This window comes from Carcharodon carcharias, chromosome 1, assembly GCF_017639515.1.
Source record: "Carcharodon carcharias isolate sCarCar2 chromosome 1, sCarCar2.pri, whole genome shotgun sequence".
NCBI lineage: Eukaryota > Metazoa > Chordata > Chondrichthyes > Lamniformes > Lamnidae > Carcharodon > Carcharodon carcharias.
The window spans coordinates 249,819,741-249,837,274 of NC_054467.1; the positions used below are offsets into that span (position 1 = coordinate 249,819,741).

The window sequence follows — 17,534 nt, forward strand, 5'->3', positions numbered from 1 at the left end:
TGGTTCACTGCTGTCCTTAGCTGGTCTGGCCTATATGTGACTCTCAAGGGCAACTGAGGAAGGGCCATGAATGAATTAAAATGAGAAAGGGCTAGTCAATAACTTTACAAAAGAACAAAGAAGTTAAAGATTGCATTAGATCAAAGGAAGCGGCCTATAATGTTGCCAGGAAAAGTGGTAAGCCCGAGGATTGGGAGCAATACAGAATCCAGCAAACAGTGACCAAGAAACTGATAAAGAAAGGGAAAATAGAATATGAATGTAAGCTGGCGAGGAACATAAAGGTGGTCTGTAAAAGCTTCTTTAGGTATGTGAAAAGGAAGGGGACAAAGGAAAAGGGAAAATGTAGGCCTATTACAGGCAGAGACAGGAGAATTGATAATGGAGAATAGAGAAATGACAGAGAAACTAAACAATTACCTTGTGTCAAATATAAAAGCAAAATACTGCGGATGCTGGAAATCTGAAACAAAAACTGAAAATGCTGAGAAAAGTCAGCAGGTCTGACAGCATCTGTGGCGAGAAAAAAACGAAGTTAACATTTTGAGTCTATATGACCCTTGTTACCTTGTGTCTGTCTTCACAAAGGAAGATACTGAAAATCTCCCAGAAATACTAGGGAACCAAGGGACTTGTGAGTCTGAGGAACTGAAAGAAATTAGTATTAATGAAGAGGTAATACTCATTAAATTAATTGGATTAAAGGTTGATAAATCCCCTGAATCAGATGAGATGCATCCCAGAGTACTGAAGGAGGTGGCTGCAGAAATAGTGGATGCATTGGTGGTTATCTTTCAAAATTCTATCGATTCTGGAAAGGTCACTGCAGACTGGAAAGTAGAAAAATATAACCCCACTACTTAAGAAGGGAGGGAGGGAGAAAACTGGACTACAGACCAATGAAGCCCAACGCAAACTGGAGGAACAGCACCTCATCTTCCAACTAGGCACTTTATAGTCTTCCGGACTTAATATTGAGTTCAACAATTCCAGTTTAAGAACTCTCTCCTCCATCCCCACCCCCTTTCTGATCCCCCTTTTTCCAATAATTTATAATTTTTTACAACTATATTTTTTTTCTTTTCCCATCTATTTTAAAATTTATTTTGATCTATTGTTTCATCTCCATCTTTTAGCCCATTTCGATCCCTTCCCCCCAACCCACCCGCACTAGGGCCATCTGCCACTAGCTTGCTTCCCTTAATGTCCCCATTAGCACATCCTTTAGATAATATCACCACTGTCAACACCCCTTTGTCCTTTTGTCTATGACATCTTTGGCAGTGTCTTCTTGGCTCCACCTATCACTGGCTCCCTATCGAGCTCTCCTGTCCCAACCCTTCAACTCATTTCTTAGTCTTAGTTCTGATGAAGGGTCACATGGACTCGAAATGTCAGCTGTATCCCTCTCCGCAGATGCTGTCAGACCTGCTGAGTTTTTCCAGGTATTTTTGTTTTTGGACTACAGACCTGTTAGTTTGACATCAATAGTAGGGAAACTGTTAGAATCCATTATAAAGGCTGTGATAACTGGACACTTGGAAAATACTGATATGATTGAGCAGAGTCAACATGGACTATGAAAGGAAAACCATGTTTAACAAACCTGTTAGAGTTTTTTGAGGATGTTACTTGTGGCATAACCAAAAAAGAACCAGTGGATTTAGTGTATGTGGATTTTCAGAAGGCTTTTGATAAGGTCCCAAACAGGAGATTAATAAACAAAATTAGAGCATATGGGATTGGAGGTTATATACTGGTGTGGGTTGAGTGTTTGTTAACAGATAGAAAACAGAGAGTAGGAATAAATGGATCATTCTCAGGACGGCAAGCTGTTACTATTGGGGTACCACAAGGATCAGTGCTGGGGCTACAGCTGTTCCCAATCTATATAAATGATTTGGATGTGGGACTAAATGTAATATTTCCAAATTTTCTGGTGTCTCAAAACTAGGTGGGAATGCGAGTTGTGTGGAGGGTGCAAGGGGACTTGGACAGGCTAAATGAATGGGCAAGAACATGGCAGATGGAATATAATGTGAATAAGTGTGAAGTTATTCACTTTGGTAGAAAAAACAGAAAGGCAGTGTATTTCTTAAACGGTAAGAGCTTGGGTAGTGTTGATGTCCAAAGAGACCTGGGTGTCCTTGTTCATGAATCATTAAAATAATTCTCCATCCCAGAGGGCTGTGGAAACACAGTCATTGAGCATGTCCAAGACAGAAATCAATAGATGGGCCAAATAGCCTACTCCTATTTCCTATGCTCCTAACTCACCAAGCCTCCTTCAACAGCACCTTTCAAACCCGCAACCTCTACCACCTAAATAGACAAGGGCAGTAGATACGTGGGAACATCACCACCTTCAAGTTCCCCTCCAAGACAAATGCCATCATGGCTTGGAACTATATCGCCATTCCTTCATTGTTAAAAAACCCTAAAAGCACTGAGAGTGTACCTATACCACATGGACTGCAGCAGTTCAAGAAAATAGCTCCTTTTCAAGGGCAATTAGGGATGGGCATTAACTTAACGCCTTGCTAGCAAAGCACACAGCCCGTGAAAAAATAAGTAAAAATTTTTTTAAGTGTTGAAAGCACCTTATACCAACCAGGACTCCACTCAGGGCTCAGAGATGGTGAAAGATGTATGTATATTGATCTCCCTGAACTGACGGTTTTTAATCACACTTGCGTCGAGATGTAAAATGACATTCTCTTAAGACCTCTGCGCCGATCGTCAAAGTTACAAATTGTTTGCTCCTTTAGCTCAGCTGATTAGATCTAACCCTGACAAGCCCTTAACTCAGCAAATCATACCTTGTGTGTATTCATGGGAAAACAGAGAAATCAAATGTTACAAGAAGACTGACAAGCACTAAAGAGGCTAGTGGATTTAATTAGCAGGCCTATTAAGAGAAATTACAGCTATTACCTCAGCTGCATCTGGGTAGATCTGCACAAGTCTTCATGTCTCAGTGCCATTTAGGTGACCAATTACAGGAATAAATATCACAGGCACGTCTGAAGGAGCTCATGGCTGCTAAATTTAAATGTTAATTGGCCTCTCTCATTATTGATTTACATTTGCTAATATAATGCCTGGAACTCATGTGTTTTTTTTTTTGGTTTGGAATAGGGGCCCATTTAGTGATGAAATCTCCTGCTGGGAGTCCAGCAGACAGCTGCTGATACCTGTGGGACAACTCCCTCTGTCATGGGAAGATGAGGGAGAAAGCTCTCAGTCTGTCGGAGAACTGGCTGGACTGGGTTCCAGCCACCTGGTAGCCCGGCAGCTGTGGAGTGAGCTCGCTTGAAAGCAGTCTGTGAATGCATGAAGTGGTTCACTACAGATGCTTCCTGCCAGGTGATGTGGAATCAGCGGGGTCCATTTCTCTTGGACATCTGGCCTGGGTAAACTGAGGGAGCGGTAACAGTCTCAAAATGGAAGTTGGTAGCCTTGCTACCCTGTTGACCAGTGGTGTGTGCAGCTCCATTTTGAAAGAGGGCCAACCCTCGTGTGGGCAAACTGCTTGCTCATTTCAGTCCTGTTCAAACCACAGTGTTCTCCAGTTAAACAGCGGGACAAATGGAGCCATCGCCTTTAGCCTCCCACTATAAACACATTCTAGCATCAAACAGGAGAGTGGGGTGGTAGAAATTTGTGAATTGGCAAGCAAGAGCGAAAAAAGAGAAAGAAAGAACTTGCATTTCTATAGCACCTCTTACATTCTCAGAAAGTCCCAAAGTGCTTTCCAGCCAATGAAGTAATTTGAATTGTGGTCACTGTTACAACATAGGCAATGCAGCAGCTAAGTTGCACATAGCCAACTCCCACAACATCAATGTGATAATGACCAGATTATACGTTCTTTAGTGACGACTGAAGGATAAATATTGGCCAAGGTGCCAGGGAGAACATTTCTTCTATTCTGTGCAATATTGCTGCAGGATTTTTTATATCCAAAAAGGAGGGCAGGCAGGGCCTGGGTTTGCTATCTCACCATTAAATTAATCGAGTTCTCATCATCAAAAGTGCAGCACTCCCTCACTGGGGGAGGCAACAACCTGTATTTTACGCTCAAATCTCTGGAGTGGGACTTGAACCTATGATCTTCTTATGCAGAGGTGAGAGAGCTACTCATTCCAGTACAGCTAACACTGCCAGATTAATGACCAGATGGTGTCGAAGGTGACCCTTCAATGAGCTATTGGTTGCTAGGCAGTTGATGCTGCTTATTGAGAATGTATAATATTTAAATATTGTTGTTAATGAATTAGAATTAAACTTTTTCTTCTCTTATTTCTGATTCTTAGTTTGAGGATGAAATTATCAAAAACTTGGACCACGAAGTGGAAGGCGGTCGAGGAGATGAAGAGTACAAGCAACTCTTTGAAAGCATGTGAGTTCATTATAGGGTTTTCTGTGTCTGCTGCTGCATTGCCTATGTCTGTGTCTGTTTTAATGACATTATGGATATGTAAGATGGACACAAATGGGGGAGAATTTTTTTTTTTAGGCCCATTTACGGGCCTGAGCTGGGCCCCACGCTTTGAGTGTGCTCCCCCAAGCAGGAGGCCCAAGATCAGCCTGAAAGTAGAGCCTCAGGCCTCCTGATCATTATTTGAGGGAGTTGCCAATGCTTGTCACTCCTCATCTGCAGATGGTTCACCAATTTTATAAAGATGGATGTTGGGAGGTTTGCCTTGCCAGCCTGTGGAGGAGGAGACCACAACCAGGGGATTGATCGGGGTTCAATGACGATCCCGAGAGTACCGTAAGGCTCCATTTCACTCTGAGATAACTGAGTCATTGGCCGGGTTGTGGTGGGACCCGCCACGGGAGAGTCGACAGCCCAGCCAAAAGTCTATCGATTTTCAGCAGGAGCGAACGATCCCAGTGGCGGGCGTGGCTGGAAAATCCTGCCCATTGGGTGGAATTTAATGCCCTTCCCCATTGTGAGTTCATCAGTGAGGGGGACCCAGCCACCTCCTCGCCCCCCCAACCCCAATTAGGTCAGTGGTGGGAAGGCCTGCGGAGCAATTAATACCCACTTAAGAGCCTTGTCCCACCACTGCCTATGTTAACCCAGTGGCGGACTGGGGGCTCACCATGCAGGAGGCACAACATGCAAACCTTTACGGTTTTGCTGGTGGGGTCCCGGGGAGACGACGGGCTCCTTGTTCAAAGGCTCTCAATGCCTAATCAAGGAACCTGGCATCAGGAAATGGGGGCTGGAGGAGGGGGTGGGGGGTTGCGGTGGTGGCTGAAAGCCACACCCCTGCTTTTGTTGCTAAACCCCCTCCTCCCCACCCACCATCACTAACCTGTGGCCTGGGATCCAGCGACCATACTGGGTCTTGGTGTGGGGTGTAGTACCAGCAGCAGACACCACCTCCCAGTGGCACTGTCATTCAACAGAGTTGTTGGTCAGTCAGAGGCAGGCAGGACATCTGACCCAGGGGCCCTTGCTCCTGGGGAAGGCCCGTCACTCTCCAGTTCGGCAGGCCTTCCCTAAAAGAGGCAACGCACGCTTCTCGCCAGCTTTCCAGCCAGCGGACGAGACCCCCATTGCCTCCATTACATCTCGCCCATTCAGTTATCTCTGGCGATCGTGTGCCTTCAGTTACTCACTTCCTTAAGAACATGGGAACAGGAATAACCTCTCACCGCTGTTCCACCATTCAATGAGATCAACTGCTACCCCCTTCGGCCTGCCTTTCCTCCATATCCCTTGATACCTTTGGCTAACTAAAATCTATCAAATCTACAATTTAAAATTAACGTTTGATCGAGCATCAATTACCACTTGCGGAAAAAGATTCCAAACTGCTATAAATATTTGGGTGAAGAAGTGTTTCCAAATTTCACCCAGAATCACAGAATCTTCACAGTGCAGAAGTCCATTCAGCCCATTGAATCAAACTCCTAAAAAGTTTGGATCTAATCATTTGACTATATCCCCTAGACCTGTACTCTACAACCTGCAGAAAGAATTTCTCTGCATCAGCCCTAACTGTTCCCCTGAATATCATGAATAGTTTGATCAAATCACCTCTTAGCCTTCCAAATTCAAGGGAATGCAAATAAAACCAAAAATTCTGGAAAATCCCAACAGGTCTAGCAGCATCTGTGGAGAGAGAAACAGAGTTAACGTTTTGAGTCCGTATGACTCTTCTTCAGAGTTCTGGAGAGGAGTAGAAGGGCGATGGATTTTATACGGTTTAAGAGGGGGTGGAAACAGGAAGAGCAAAATAGAAGCTCAGTGATAGGTGGGACCTCGGGAGAGGTTGACAAAGATGTCATGGACACAAGACAAAGGGACTGTTAATGTTAGTGTAAAGAATAAACAAGGTGCTGATAGTGGTATAAAGGCAAGACAGCAGAATGTGTTAATAGCAGAACAAGGTTCAGCAATCTGTGAAAGCACAACATTAAAACAAGTGACAGAGGGCCCTGTGGGAGGCAGGGGTGGGGGGATGGGGAAAAAGGATAGAAGGATGAAAAAATATATAAAAAAAATAAATAAATAAATAATAAAAATAAATACAAATAAAATAATTAGATTAAGAAAGGGGTACAGTTGGGAGAGAGAATTCATTGTCTGAAGTTGTTGAACTCAGTGTTAAGTCCAGCAGGCTGTAAAGTGCTCCACAAAGTGCTTTGTGGAACACCTTCACTCAGTCCTCAAGCATGACCCAGACCTCCTATTTCAACACACCACCCTGCTCTCATGCCCACATGTCCATCCTTGGCCTGCTGCAATGTTCCAGTGAAGCTCAACGCAAATTGGAGGAGCAGCACCTCATCTTCCAACTAGGCACTCTACCGCCTTCCGGACTTAACACTGAGTTCAACAACTTCAGACTATTTTTTAAATTCATTCACAGGATGTGAGCTTCGCTGGCTGGGCCAGCACTTATTGCCCATCACTACTTGCCCTTGAGAAGGTGGTGTTGAACTGCCTTCTTGAACTGTTGCAGTCCATGTGGCGTAAGTACACCCACAGTGCTGTTAGGGAGAGAGCGCCAGGATTTAGACTCAATATCAGTGAAGGAACGGCGATATATTTCCAAGTCAGGATGGTGAGTGACTTGGAGGGGAACTTCCAGGTGGCGATGTTTCCATGTATCTGCTGCCCTTGTCCTTCTAGATGGTAGTGGTCGTGGGTTTGGAAGGTGCTGTCTAAGGAGCCTTGGTGAATTTCTGTAGTGCATCTTGTAGATGGTACCATGAACTTCCTCCTCCATATTTTTACCCAATTTTTAATCCAATGTTTTCATTTTAATTAATTTTTAGTTACTCATTTTCTTTTATACATAAATTTTGTTTTTAAATCCATCTTTACCCTTTTTCCTCAAACCGCAACACCACCACCATCCCTCCTTCCATCCCCACTTAGGGCCATCTGTCACTTGTTTCTATGTTGTTCTCTCACAGAGTGCTGACCCTTGCTCTGCTCTTAAGGCATTCTGCTTTCTTACCTTTATGCTACTATCAGCACCTTCTTTTGTAAAGGGCTACCCTTGTTTGTAAGAGCTATACTCTATAACAATAGGGAGCAGAGAAGAAAGGCCCTAGAGTAATTGATATTATTTGATATTAAGTATCTTCCAAAAGGTTTAATTTAATTTAAAGGGGTGAGTCATGGCAGGAGAGCTCAAAGCCGTGGTGTGCTCCTCCTGCTCTATGTGGGAAGCCGAGCACATTTCCAGTGCCCGGGGCCAGCATGTGTGTGGGACGTATCACCAACTGCAGCTCCTGGAAGCCCGGGTTTCAGAGCTGGATTGGCAGCTGGGGACACTGTGGAGCATCTGCAAGGCAGAGACTATCGTGGATAGCACGTATAGAGAGGTGGTCACATCACAGGCTAAGAGTCCACAGGCAGGAAGGGAATGGGTGACCACCAGGCAGAGCAAGAGGACTAGGCAGGCAGTGCAGGAACCTCCTGTGGCTATTTCCCTGCAAAACAGATATACCGCTTTGGATACTGTTGAGAGGAATGGCCTCTCAGGGGAAAGCAGCAACAGCCAAATTTGTTGCATCATGGTTGGCTCTGCTGCTCAGGGGAGGAGTAAAAAGTGTGGGAATGCAATAGTTATAGGGGATTCAATTGTAAAGGGAATAGATAGGCGTTCTGTGGCCACAAATGAGACTCCAGGGTGATATGTTGCCTCCCTGGTGCTAGGGTCAAGGATGTCTCAGAGTGGCTACAGGACATTCTGAAGGGGGAGGGCAAACAGCAAATGGTCATGATACACATTGGAACAAACGAGAAAGGTAAAAAAAGGGATGAGGTCCTAAAAGTAGAATATAGGGAGTTAGGAAGTTGAAAAGTAGCACTTCAAAGGTAGTGATCTCAGGATTACTACCAGTGCCACGTGCTAGTCAGAGTAGAAATAGCAGGATATATCGGATGAATACGTGGTTGAAGAGATGGTGTGAGGGGGAGGGTTTCAGATTCCTGGGACATTGAGACCGGTTCTGGGGGAGGTGGGACCACTACAAACTGGACGGGTTACACCTGGGCAGGACTGGGACTGAGGCCCTAGGGGAACATTTGCTAGAGTGGTTGGGGGGGGTTAAATTAAAATGGCAGGGGGATGGGAACCTATGCAAGGAGTCAGAGTAGGGGGAATCAAGGACAAAAACAAAGGACAGAAAGGGGAATAAGAAAAGTGATAGGCAGAAAAATCAAGGGCAAGAATCAAACAGGACCTTAGTGAAAAATAGTGGGAACAGGACAAGTAATGTTAAAAAGACAAGCCTTAAGACTTTGTGCCTTAAGGTGAGGAGCATTCGCAATAAAGTGGATGAATTAACAGCGCAATAGATGTAAATAGGTATGATATAGTCGGGACAATGGAGACATGGCTACAGGGTGACATGGGATGGGAACTGAACATCCAGGGGTATTCAGTATTTAGGAAGGGCAGACAAAAAGGAAAAGGCAGTGGAGTTGTATTGCTGGTTAAAAAGGAAATTAACACAGTAGTGAGGAAAGATATTAGCTCCGACGATGTGGAATCTGTATGTGTAGAGCTGAGAAACACTAAGGAGCAAAAAACGTTAGTGGGGGTTGTATACAGAGCCCCAAACTGTAGTGGTGATTTTGGGAATGGCATTAAACAACAAATTAGAGACACATGCAATAAAGGAACATCTGTAATTATGGGTAACTTTAATCTGCATATAGATTGGGCAAATCAAATTAGTAACAATACTGTAAAGGAGGAGTACACTTGGGATGGTTTTCTGGACCAATACATTGAGGAACCAACTAGACAACAAGCCATCTGAAACTGGGTATTGTGTAATGAGAAAGGAATAATTGGCAGTCTAGTTGTGTGAGGCCCCTTGGGGATGAGCGACCATAATATGATAGAATTCTTCATCAAGATGGAGAGTGATGATTCTGAGTTGATTCTGAGACTAAGGTACTAAATCTTAATGAAGGAAACTACAATGGTATGTGGTGCGAGGTGGCTATGACGGATTGGGAAACGTTACTTAAAGGGAGGATGGTGGTTAGGCAATGGCAAACGTTGAAAGATCGCATGGGTGAACTGCAACAATTGTTTATTCCTGTCTGGTGCAAAAGTAAAACAGGAAAGGTGGCCAAACCATGGCTTACAAGGAAAATTAGAGAAAGCATTAGATCCAAGGAAGAGGCATACAAATTGGCCTGAAAAAACAACAGGCCTGAGGATGGGGAGCAGTTTAGAATTCAGCAAAGGAAGACCAAGGCATTGATTAAGAAGGGGAAAATAGAGAATGAGAGTAAGTTTGCAGGAAAGATAAAAACTTACTGTAAAAGTTTCTGTAGCTATGTGAAGAGAAAAAGATTGGTGAAGACAAATGTAGGTCCCTTACAGTCGGAAACAGGGGCATTCATAATGGGAAATAAAGAAATGGATTACCAACTCAATACATTCTTTGGATCTGCCTTCACAAAGGAGGACACAAATAACATATGAGAAATGTTGAGGAACATAGGGTTTAGTGAGAGGGAGGAACTGAAAGAAATCAGTACATAAAGGGAAATGGTGTTGGGGAAATTGATGGGATTGAAGGCTGATAAATCCCCAGGGCCTGACAATCTACATCCCAGAGTACTTAAGGAAGCGGTCCTAGAAATAGTGGATGCACTGGGGGCATCTTCCGAGATTCTATAGACTCTGGAACAGTTCCTACAGATTGGAGGATAGCTAATGTAACACCGCTATTTAAAAAGGAAGGTGGAGAGAAAACAGGGAATTATAGATCAGTCAGCCTGACGTCGGTGGTGCGGATAATTCTAGAGTCCATTATAAAAGATTTAATAGCTGAGCACTTGGAAAACAGTGGCAGAATCGGACAGAGTCAGCATGGATTTACGAAAGGGAAATCATGCTTGACAAATCTACTGGATTTTTTTTAGAATGTAATGAGTAAAGTTGATGATGGGGAGCCAGTGGATGTGGTTTATTTGGATTTTCAGAAGGCTTTCGACAAAGTCCCACACAAGTGATTTGCATGCAAAATTAAAGCGCATGGGATTGGGGGTAGTGTATTGAGATGGATAGAAAACTGGTTGGCAGACAGGAAACAAAGAGTAGGAATGGTCGGCAGTGAATTGTGGGGTACCACAGGGATTGGTGCTGGGACCCCAGTTATTCACAATAAATATTAATGATTTAGATGAGGGAATTAAATGTAATATCTCCAAATTTGCTGATGTCACAAAGCTGGGTGGGAGGGTGAGCTGTGAGGAGGATGCAGAGATGCTTCAGTGTGATTTGGATAAGCTGAGTGAGTGGGCAAATGCATGGCAGATGCAGTATAATGTGGATAAATGTGAAGTTATCCATTTTGGTAGCAAAAACAGAAAGGCAGATTATTCTCTGAATGGCTATAAATTGAGAGAGGGGAATGTGCAACGAGACGAGTCGCTGAAGGTAAGCATGCAGGTGCAGCAGGCAGTAAAGAAGGCAGATGGTATGTTGGCCTTCATAGCCAGAGAATTCGAGTACAGGTGCAGGGATGTCTTGCTGCAATTATACAGGGCCTTGGTGAGACCACACCTGGAATATTGTGTGCACTTTTGGTCTCCTTATCTGAGGAAGGATGTTCTTGCTATGGAGGGAGTGCAGCGAAGGTTTACCAGACTGTATCCTGGGATGGCGAGACTGACATATGAGGAGAGATTGACTTGATTAGGATTATATTCACTGCAGTTCAAAGGGTATGGGGAGAAAGCGGGAGCAGGCTATTGAGTTGGATGATCAGCCATGATCATAATGAATGGCGGAGCAGGCTCGAAGGGCTGAATGGCCTACTCCTGCTCCTGGTTTCTATGTTTCTTTACTTTTTACCGCTCTTATTAACACTCCCTCTGCCTTGTGTCCGTGAGATCTTTGTCAATCACTCCTGAGCTCCCCTTCACTGACCTTCTATTTTGGTCCACCTGCTCCACCCCTCTTAAACAGTACAAAATGCACCACATTTCTACTTCTCTTTAGCTCTGACGAAGACATACGGACTCGAAACATTCACTCTGTTTCTCTCTCCACGGATGCTGCCAGACCTGCTGAGTTTTTCCAGCGTTTTCTGTTGTCATTTCAGCTTCCCAGTATCCGCGGTATTTTGCTTTTATCCATTATTTTACTCTCATTTGTGTAACCTTTCCTCAAAATTTAACCCTTGGACTCCAGGTATCATTCTGCACTCCCTCCAAGGTCAATATATCCTTCCTGAGGTGTGGTGGCCAGAACTGCTTGCAGGCTGCAGCCAGGCTAGCTGACTCAGGAAGAGGTGCAGAGGCTGCCACGGGTTGCAGGGTGAGGAGGAGGCCTGTTTGATCAGCCCGCCTTGGTGCCATGGGGCTTTGTCCCAGTTAAAATAAAAACACAAAGACCCTCCAGCCCTCCGCCACCACCCGCCCCCACACCCCCTTCACCCTCCAAACACACTCCATGTCTCATCCATGCCACCTTATGCCTCCTGTGCACCTCTTGTGTCCCCTCATGCCTTCTATGCCAAGCTCCGTCCTTCCGCCCACCCCTATGGCACCTTATGCCCCCTAGGCCAAGCTCTATCTTTCCATCCATCCCCGTTGTCCCCTCACGCCCCTTATGCCAACCTCCGCCCTGCCATCCACCCCCTATGGCCTCACATGTCCCTATACCAAGCTCTGTCCTTCCACCTACACCCATGACCCCTCATGATCCCTATGCCAAGCTCAGTCTTTCCACCCAGGCCCTCATACCCCCTATGCCAAACTCTGCCCATTCACCTGCCTGCTTAGGCCCCTCATGCCCCGTGTGTACAGCTAACCACCCACTATGGCCCCTCATGGCACTTATACCAAGCTATGGTGCTTCCATGCCCATTTACCCACTGAACAGTTTCTAGAACCATAGTCTGTAATGGTATGTGTAAAAAAAAGTTTGAAAAAAAGCAATTGATTGATAACTTACTCCTCTGCTTGAAAGAGCAGCGTGGACTTCAAGCTGATAAAAGTGTCAATTGTCAGGACTCGTTAAAGTTTAAAAAAAACCACAATCCTTTGAAACTACTGAGCTTGCGTAAACAAACATTGTGAAATTGACCGCAGAGATCAGAGAGCCTGAGCTGTCAATCAAACAATGTTTCCTCTGGGGCGCAGGTGTTCTCGTACTATACTAGTTGTCTAGTTTGCCCTGGGGGGCATGAGAAGCAAGAAGGGTTGTTTGGGGGGCCTTACCTAGAGATGGGGGCATGACGGGTTGTAGGGACTTTTTGGAGGCACAGCCTTGGCATTGGTTTTGAAGAGCCACAGGGGTTGGGTAGGGGACCTTACCTTAACATGGGGGAGTGGAAAGAGGGGCTATAAGAGTGGGTGGGAAGCATGAGGTGGCATGGAGGGGGCACGGTGGGTGTGTTGGGGGTGAGTGAGTGTGAGGGGTGAGGGCTGGAGGCCCTTACATTTTTTATTATAACTGGGACGAGGTCCCACAGCACCGAGCCAGGCCTTGTAAACAGCCCACCCTGGCACCAGGCAGCCCCTTGGCTGCTTCCGACCTCTTTCCCAGGTTGGCTGGCCTGACTCCAGCCTGCACCTGCCGCCTGGCAATGAAGATCCTGCCTTTGCATGCACTTTCTCCCGGGGCGGGCAGACCAAGCCAGGAATTGTCCTGACTCTCGCCACCCGCCTCGATGATGAAAATCCAGGCCTTAGTGCCAGCCTGGCTCAGAGGCCAGTCTCTGAGTCTGCAGATTCAAGTCCCGCTCTAGACTTGAGCAAACAAAATCTAGGCTGAGATTCCAATGCAGTACTGAGGGTGTCATACAGACTCGAAAGGTTAACTGTTTCTCTCTTCACAGATGCTGCCAGACCTGCTGAGCTTTTCCAGCATTTTATGTTTTTATTTCAGACTTCCAGCAACTGCAGTATCTTGCTTTCAGCCATTCAGTTATATCATTGCTGAGCTGCGCCTTAGTTCCGTTTACCCAGCTTAGCTCCATATCCTTTATACCCTTACCTAACACAAATCTATCGACCCTAGTCAGTTCCAGATTTCTGCTGCTCTTTGCATGAAAAAATGAACCCTGATTTCACCCCTGAATGGTTTAGATCTAATTTAAGTCTATAGCCTCGGATTCCCCCACCAGATGAAATAGGGTATCTGTATCCACCCCACCAAATCTCATGTAGGTTATCCCTCAGTCATTTAAACTCAAGTTGAAATTATTCTCACTGAAGAAACCCCAGAATAGGAAAGACCATTAAGCCTCTTAAATCCACTCCACCCAGGGCCACATATGATTATTCTACATTGAGACGCTCCCTGCCCCCAAACACCCAACCCTATTAGTATTTGTAATCCCCCTTCTCAATGAATGTTCATTCAACTTCAACAGCAGCAATTTGCAATTATATAGCATCTTTAATATATTACAATGTCCCAAAGCACTTCACAGGAGAGTTATTAAACAAAATTTGACACCGAGCCTCATTAGGTTTGATCAAAGAGTTTTTTTTAAAAGAAGCGCTGTAAAAGGAGGGAGGGTGGTGGAAAGAGAAAGTTAAGGAGGGAAGTCCATTGCCTAGGGCCCAGGCAGTTTAAGGCCTGGCCACCAATGGTTTAGCAAGAGGCCCAGATTGGAGTGCAAAGTTCTCAGAGGATTGTCGGACTAGAGGAGATTACAGAGCTTGGGGGTGGGGGTGGAATCAAGGATGACAATTTAAACATTTCTTCATAGAAGTGTCAGTTGCCCTTAAATCAACGCCCTGGCTCTGTGAGTCAGCCCACAGCTCCATTATCCTGGGTAGGGCAAGACACAACAAGTAACAAAGATGTGTTTATGGTGGCATTGTTGAGGGAACAACATTGTCCTGGACATTGGGAGAACTTCCCGCTTAGAAAATATCAGAGCGGAGTTTAAAAAGCTGGGAGAAATTTACAACTCACAAGTCTGGAGGTGTAAAAATTATATGAAACTTAATGTTACGAATTTGTGTTTACAATGTGCTGCTTTATTTAGAATTCTGGTGCATACACTTCACAAGTTACCAACAATTGTACAATGATCTCTGCCAACCTGCAGGGGAATATATTACGTAGCATTAAATAGTATGTACAATATGGAATAAGGACCATTTTGTGCCAGTGTTTGTGCTCCATATGAGCCTCCTCCCACCCCACTTCATCTTTCCATATCAACGTTTCCTTCTATTCCTTTCTCCCCCCCCTACAGTTATCCAGCTTCCCCTAAAAATGCATCTATGCTATTCACCTCAACCACTTCATGTGGCTGCACATTCTCACCACCCTCTGGGTAAAAAAGTTTCACTTAAGTGGATTATTGGATTTATCAGTGATTATCTTATATTTATGGCCCCTATTTTTAGCAGTCTTCATATTTTGTTTACATCGACTCTTTATCACTTGCCAAAACTGCTACAGCTAAGTTTGAACTCTCTGTTCACCATCTCTCCTCTCAGCTTCAGTCCTCACCCCCTTATTGTTCATCAAGTTAGGTTAGGTTCCAGCTCATTGGGATCATTAGAATTTTGAGCTCAGCTCTCTAGTTATGGTATCAGTTTAGTTGTCTTCAACTCTACCCTCCCAATTCCAAAATGCCCCACCTTAAGTACAAGGTCTAGAGCTACATGGGAAAATTCTCCCTGAATGGTTCTCCATATGTGGTTTGATCAACATTTAGTACATCACTTCCAGGGACACGTTCTGTTTTGTTGTTTGATTTACTTCATGCTGTCAACGATGTGCTCATGATTTCAGCAATTTACCAACAAGTGTGTTCAGATCCCCCTCCTAAGTTGTGCTGCTTAACCTTTTTCCCCAATTATCATCAATTTGCATTTGTTCATGAAACAATATTTGTCACTTGTCAGCCCAGCTTTCTCATCTTCTAAAATTTAGATCTTATTGTAATTGGCTCACCAATTCCCTGTCAATTGTGACCTCACCTCCTAGTTTGGTACGATAAGTAAACCTAGATCCCATCATTTCTGTCCCCAATTCCAAACCATGTTAGCAAAATGAGCCAAGACACTGATCCCCAATTTGCTGTCCTTTTCCATGATGTCACTGGTTCATGTATAGATAACCTTTTTTACCCCCTCACTCAACCAATTTCCAAGATCAGCCTGTATTGTCTACTGTATTCACTGCTCCCAATGCCGTCTCCCCTACATTGGGGAGACTGAGCTCAGACTGGATGACCACTTTGCGGAACACCTTCAGTCTATCCGCAAGCATGACCCAGATCTCCCTGTCGCTTGCCATTTCAACACTCCACCCTGCTGTCATGCCCACATGTCCGTCCTTGGCCTGCTGCAATGTTCCAGTGAAGGTCAACACAAACTGGAGGAACAGCACCTCATCTTCCGACTAGGCACTTTACAGCCTTCCGGACTGAATATTGAGTTCAACAACTTCAGACCAGGAACTCTCACCTCCCTCTTGACCCCCTTTCTTCATCAAATTTTTAATTAATTTATTTACTTTTTATCTCCCTCCCCCCATATGGGCCATCTGTCACTTGTTTTTCTTTTTTGATTTCACAGAGTACTGATACTTATTTTGCTATTAACACATATTGCTATCTTACCTTTATGCCACCATCTGTACCATCTTTACTCTTTACACTAACATTAACACTCCCTTTGTCTTGTATCCATGACATCTTTGGCAATCTCTCCTTAGCTGCCACCTATCCCTGACCTTCTATCTCGTTCCACCTGTTCCACCCCCTCTTAAACAGTATAAAATCCATCACATTTCTACTTCTCTTTAGCCCTGAAAAAGAGTCATACGGACTCAAAACATTAACTCAGTTTCCCTCTCCACAGATTCTGCCAGACCTGCTGAGTTTTTCCAGCACTTTCTGCTTTTATCCACGATCAGACTGTTTCCTTGAACGTTCACTTGCTTCAAAGACATATATGAATGTCTTTGGCATGGTGCTTATTCATTAGGTAAGTTCATTAGCCACTTGTGTTACAGATCAGTATCATTCAACTCTTAGATGTACCTTAACCATTTGATGATAAATAGCAGTCCAATAAGATGTCGAGAAATTTCCTGCCCTCCGCCCTCCTATTTACTTAATTCACAACCTGAATTTTTTTTTTATTCATTCACGGGATGTGGGCATCGCTGGCTGGGCCAGCATTTATTGCCCATCCCTAGTTGCCCTTGAGAAGGTGGTGGTGAGCTGACTTCTTGAACCGCTGTAGTCCATGTGGTGTAGATACACCCACAGTGCTATTAGGAAGGGAGTTCCAGGATTTTGACCCAGCAACGATCAAGGCAATACCAGTTAGTCTGCTCGGTTTCATTCCCTCTTGACCACAGAAGTGGCTGCATTTATAATGTAGGATGCATGGCAGCCAATTTGTGCACAGCAAAGTCCCAGAAACAACAATGGGTTAATGACCACATAATCCAATTTTGATATTGACATCGGCTGAGAGATGTTTTCTGACCAGAGCAATGAAGAGAACTGCCCTTCTCTTCTTAAAAACAATGCCAGGGGAAATTTGATGTCCACTTAAGAGAGCAGACAGTGTCTTGTTTTAACATCTCATCTGAAAGGACATAAGAGCAGCAGTAGGCCATATGCCCTTGCTCCTCCATTCAACTAGTTAATAGCTAATCTTTTACCACAATGCCATTTCCCCATACTATCCCCATATCCCTTGATGTCTTTAATATCTTTAATGACTTAGGAGGAAAGGTTGGACAGACTGGGCCCGTATTCACTGGAGTTTAGAAGAGTGAGGGTCCCCGTATAAAAGTTCCTGCACAGTCTTGACAAGGTGAACGCGAAAAGGATGTTTCCTTTTGTGGGTGTGTCCAGAACAAGGGGGCACTGTTTTAAAACTAGGGATTGCCATTTTGGGGCAGAGATTAGGAGAATTTTTTTCTCTCAGAGGGTTGTATGAATTTGGAATTCTCTGCCTCAGAAGGCGGTGGAGGTGGGGTCATTGAATATTTTTAAGGCAGAGGTAGATAGATTCTTGTTAGGCAAGGGAATCAAAGGTCATC

The 17,534-nt window shown here is 44.6% G+C and overlaps 1 protein-coding gene across 1 annotated transcript in view; it reads left to right on the forward strand.

Moving 5' to 3' along the window:
• Positions 1–17,534, forward strand: part of LOC121278030 (dedicator of cytokinesis protein 2-like) — a 1,199,266-nt gene that overhangs the window by 968,341 nt on the left and 213,391 nt on the right. The window contains exon 34 of the mRNA XM_041188048.1: positions 4,317–4,402. Coding sequence (XP_041043982.1) covers positions 4,317–4,402 — 86 coding nt within the window. The remainder of the gene's footprint in view (positions 1–4,316; positions 4,403–17,534) is intronic.